The sequence below is a fragment of the Salvia splendens genome, chromosome 3 (genome assembly GCF_004379255.2).
Source record: "Salvia splendens isolate huo1 chromosome 3, SspV2, whole genome shotgun sequence".
Classification (NCBI taxonomy): Eukaryota; Viridiplantae; Streptophyta; class Magnoliopsida; order Lamiales; family Lamiaceae; genus Salvia; species Salvia splendens.
In genome coordinates this window covers 33,584,640-33,589,240 of record NC_056034.1, presented here as the reverse complement: position 1 = coordinate 33,589,240, position 4,601 = coordinate 33,584,640, and the positions used below count along the sequence as shown (strand labels likewise).

The following is a 4,601-nucleotide window of genomic DNA, read 5'->3' as shown; positions in this document are numbered from 1 at the left end:
AATCATTCCAATGGCGGTGCGGTGAGGAGAATCCAGAAAACAATCATTCCAATCCTCACCGCAGCGACGCCGTTTTGGCATCTTTTTCCTTTTCTCAATCATGAAATTGATAAAATTAACATTTTTTAAGCGCAGTTGGGCTGAACCCCGACTAATTCCGTTTTACAGAGTTTGCGGATTAAAATAAAGTAAGTCTCCTAAATCCGAATAATTTTGCTCGACCAGGTCGTGGATTAAGATCGAAAGTCTCTTAGGATTAAGCATAAATCCTACAGTCTCCTAAATCCGACTAATCTTGAGTCTCCCAAATTTGACTAATTTTACGCGACCGAATTTGCGGATTAAGGCTGAAACCGAAAGTCTCCCAAATCCGATCAGGTTTGCGGATAAAAGCAGAAAGTCTCTTAGTCGGTGGCGGAGTATGAGTCCGTGACCTCAAGATCACCTCAGTTGTGCGCAACTCAACATATAGAGAAGGAATTATATTTATGTATTTATTTGTATATTTTCAAATTCATTGATGTGGGATGGTCTAAAGTTTGAAGCCCAACAATGTATATGTAGGATAGAATTAGTGGAAAAATACAATCTTAATGAACTCAACAATCAATGCAAGGAATTGTTATAGCAGAAAGCAATGAAGAAGTTCATGTGAAAGAAAGAAAGAAGAAGATGATGTTGCCTCATAGTATACATTATTTGTGGCTCTAGAATATAATTAATCCTTGTGTTTGGTGGCTGAGATGAGCTTAAAACCATGGTTGATGGCAGCCTCCCACACCAAGTCAATCCTGTCAACATCTATTGCTCCAACCTCATTGTGCTTCCATCCTTCAAGTGAGTGAACCACTCCACCAGCATGGCAAGCATGCACAATCCCTCTATCCATTGAGTACTGCACACAACACAAAACCACATGTTTGTTAATGTTATCCCTTTTCCATTTCACAAAATGTTGAGATTGAGACCAATTACCTCACACGACCCGAGCCCTTGAACGTCTTCCGGTAGCCTCATGGCTGCAAGATTCCCATATGTGCAGTCCCTTCTGTATGGCTTTGTAGCCGGAACGACAAACTGGTGGAAGTGCGTCCCGGGAGGGGCGAATCTTTGCTCCGAATGTGTGATCCATTTCCCTACTATCCATGTCTTGCATTTTTGTGCAGCTTGATACTTGGTTACTTGCACAAGGTACTTTTGGCAATCGGCCGACGCCTCTTTCTGGATCTTTCGGAATCTCTCTGTCGATAGTGTTAGCATCTGTAGATGATGTGTTAGTTAGAACACAAGTACATGTTGTTTGCATCTTTATTGACAGTGGTCTTTGATGTAAACTTACAAGAACTCTAACTCCCTTTCTGCAGAGGTAAAGAGAAATAGCTCTTCCCAATTTTGAAGTTGCCCCGGTTAAGAACACCTCGGTTACATCTTGAGGGAGTTCGCGAAGAATCACAGCTGCTGTCAAAGTGTTCCCGTGCACCACGCGCACCTTGAGGTTCGGATGCTTCTTCACGAAGATCGCTCCCCCTCCGTTGAGGGCCTCATTCTGTAACCAATATTAGAGTGTGGATGTGTTTGTGACTGGAATAAAAGGAAAAGAGAGAGAGAGAGGAGAGTGACCTTATTCAAAGCAGCAAGGCTAATGACTTTAACTCCCAATCTATCAGCTCTAAGAATAGCCTCTTCAATCTGCCTATTAATGCCTTTTGCTGCAAATGGCAAGAAATACTGCACAATAGACACACAACAACACCTATTAGGCATTTCTACAATTTCATGTTTAGTATAACAAACTTGCACCACTTGTCCTTACTTGAAATCCGAACCGGGGGACAACCCACGTCTGGTGCAGCCGGTTCCTTAGGCAGTAGAAAGAGATCAAGAAAGTCTTGGATTTCGCCCACATCAGTAGCATCACGGTGAAGGAGACAGGCCAAAACGGGATCAAGTAAAGTCTTGTGTGGAAGGGCAACGAGGCCATTGATCTGACCAGAAACGGTGCGTGCATTGCAGACGACATATCGACTATATGTGCCAGGAATACAAAATCCGGAACCCTCCCATTCACACCTGCATTGTGTCAAGAGTTAAATGATCACGTACCATTCATTCGAAATCGAAAAAAAGCTTAGATCTCTATAATGGACCTGAGTTTAAACTGTTTTTCCTCTGCTCTTCCCATGATTTTTTGTTCAATGTGTTGCCTAATGCATCAAAAAGAGGCATGAAAAGGCAATAGTTTGAGTCCTTCTCAACATGATGTAGGCTGTGGTACCTGCACATATCAGTAAAAAGATTCAACCTTTGATGAAATTGTACAATAAAAAGTAGTTGGAGTTGGAGCCACTAATAAATTAGCTGAGAAGATAAGTGCTTTTAAACCAAATCATATCCTATCCTAGCCAGAAGAGGCTTCTAAAGAACTCAAAGTAAAGATTAGACACATTTATTAGAACGAAAAAGTCGATTACGTTGGAGTGTAGAGTAGATATTTGAGGAAGGGTGCTGCATCAAATATCTGATGAGGAATGAACTCCACATTGGAATGTCCAAAACACCTCAGGCAATCAAACACCAAAACATACGCGTAGATCAAGCTTATCGATCCATGGCCAATCGCGAAAGTACCAATAATTGGCACCGCAACTACAACAGCCAGCAAAAGATGTTCCAAAAATGTAGCATTCCCAGCTGCAGTAGCAAAAACCAAATATATATATGAACAAACTATTAGTACTACTTTAGATCTTTTTCAAGTAAACTACTTTATGTATTGAATTATACCGGTAAGGGGCTGTGGCACGGGCGATGAGTGGTGGAGCGAATGGTAGCGTGTGAAGAGAAATTCTCCGTGAAAGCATCTGTGCACGGTGTAGAAAAGAGGCTCGGAGACTGCTACATGAAGGACTAATGCAGCAGTGAGCCCATTTTTGCTCCACAGAGATGGTGTTTCAAAGGTTGGGAACATGTACAACACTAGAGCAGCAATGATTGCTTGAAGTATAACAAAATTATCCCTGATTTAACCAAAAATCATAAAAAATTTAACAACTCAATTAACAAACAAGAATAGGTAGGGAAGTGTGTTGTAACTACCAGTTCCATTCTTTGTCAATCTGGTTAAAATCAACTCCTTGCTTGTTAATCTGTCGGTTGCGCGTGAGAAACAGCATGCTGCTGTAAGAACTCCATAGCTGGTGTACAAAGAGTCTCAGCATACATATGATGAAGATGTGAAGACACCAATTGATTTGATCCATGCCTTCTTCTTGATATCTGGTGTACATTGCTTTCCCCAGGAAAAGGCCATAAACAGCAAGCTGCAAGTAGCAAACACACAAGATTTGGAAGAGAAGTTTGATAATAAATACAAAATTGTTGATATTTTTGTGTCCAATTACCTTGTAGTTGCCCAAGAATTCCCAAGGCCAAGCAGACAATGGTGCAGCCATGCTAAAACCTTTGTGTTTTTCAATTTGAGCACCAAATGTAATGTAAACAATGAGATTGGAGAAGAGGAGGAAATGTTGTTTTATTTCACTATGGAATATAGATTAGGATGGAATATAGATATATATATAATGCTTGAAATAGTGCAGCTTGGCTCTGTTTCTTGGAACTGCTGTTTGTGAATTGTGACACATTTATTGCTACAGCAATAGGCCTAATCTGCTAACCCTCTTTATGGAGTAATTTGTGATCAACTTGATTCATCCACTATATTTAGACTTTATATGAAATTGTAATTTGTGTTTTTTTTTTGGTTTAGAATGTGAAATTGATGAGTACGGAATGGAATTGTGTTTACTATTATTGTCCTAATAGAGTAATTAATTACTAACATATATATTGCCTGGGGAGGAATGTAATTGCTACCTGAGTTGTGGTGGATCGTTGTATTACTTTTCCTAATTAATATAACAATTGATTGTTGATATACAGTTATCAAAATCGAAGCATGTGTTTTAGCACATAAATCACCGTAAAATAATTTGAATGAGAACATATATATACCCCACAGATGTGGACCAATTTCCTTGACTGGAAACACAAATGGTACCAAATCGACTAAGTAATGAATTATCATGCGTACTTAATTTGCACTCGCGTGATGCACAAAATTGTTAGATTAGTTGATAATTGTAGTAAAAAATTAAAATAACATTATATAATAATAATAATAATATAGGTTAAATTAGAAGTGTTATGATATTCACTTATTTGAAATATATGGAGTAGTATCATTGTCTCTAAATAATAGTACTAGCCTATTTTAGTTATTTTGATTTATCAACAAAAAAATTGTCTATTTTTCATTGATATATACTACCCCATGAACAACATATTTATTACTTCCAACACATCAGATTATATATCATTTTCACTACATGATCTATCATTTTCTTCAATCATATTATATGCAGTATTCATTACTAACACTTTCCTCAATTCATAATACACTTAAACCATTTTATTAAGGAAAGGAAAAGAGTCAATTTGTTCGGTGATAGAATAGAGAGGAGACAATTTTAGTCATAAAAACTAAATAACTGTAATCATTTGTCCTCATAGATATATGTAGGTCTATGATGTTATTTCTA

At 38.2% G+C, this 4,601-nt stretch overlaps 1 protein-coding gene across 1 annotated transcript; it reads right to left on the bottom strand.

The window, feature by feature from the left end:
* Positions 1 to 594: 594 nt before the first annotated feature.
* On the bottom strand, positions 595 to 3,603 carry LOC121797356 (very-long-chain aldehyde decarbonylase CER3-like). Its single transcript, XM_042196113.1, has 10 exons — positions 3,402 to 3,603; positions 3,097 to 3,320; positions 2,785 to 3,017; positions 2,472 to 2,691; positions 2,148 to 2,275; positions 1,814 to 2,070; positions 1,621 to 1,728; positions 1,340 to 1,546; positions 976 to 1,260; positions 595 to 895 (listed from the first exon to the last, which is right to left on the bottom strand). The coding sequence occupies exons 1-10, from the start codon at positions 3,450 to 3,452 to the stop codon at positions 719 to 721; spliced, it is 1,890 nt and encodes a 629-aa protein (XP_042052047.1). The 5' UTR covers positions 3,453 to 3,603; the 3' UTR covers positions 595 to 718.
* Positions 3,604 to 4,601: the final 998 nt, after the last annotated feature.

Coding starts and splice junctions, on each gene's coding strand:
- LOC121797356 (XM_042196113.1), bottom strand. CDS start 3,452: ATGGCTGCACCATTGTCTGCTTGGCCTTGGGAATTCTTGGGCAACTAC. Junction 2,276..2,471: donor TATCTACTCTACACTCCAAC/GTAATCGACTTT, acceptor TGATATGTGCAG/GTACCACAGCCTACATCATG. Junction 896..975: donor AAGGGCTCGGGTCGTGTGAG/GTAATTGGTCTC, acceptor TGTTGTGTGCAG/TACTCAATGGATAGAGGGAT.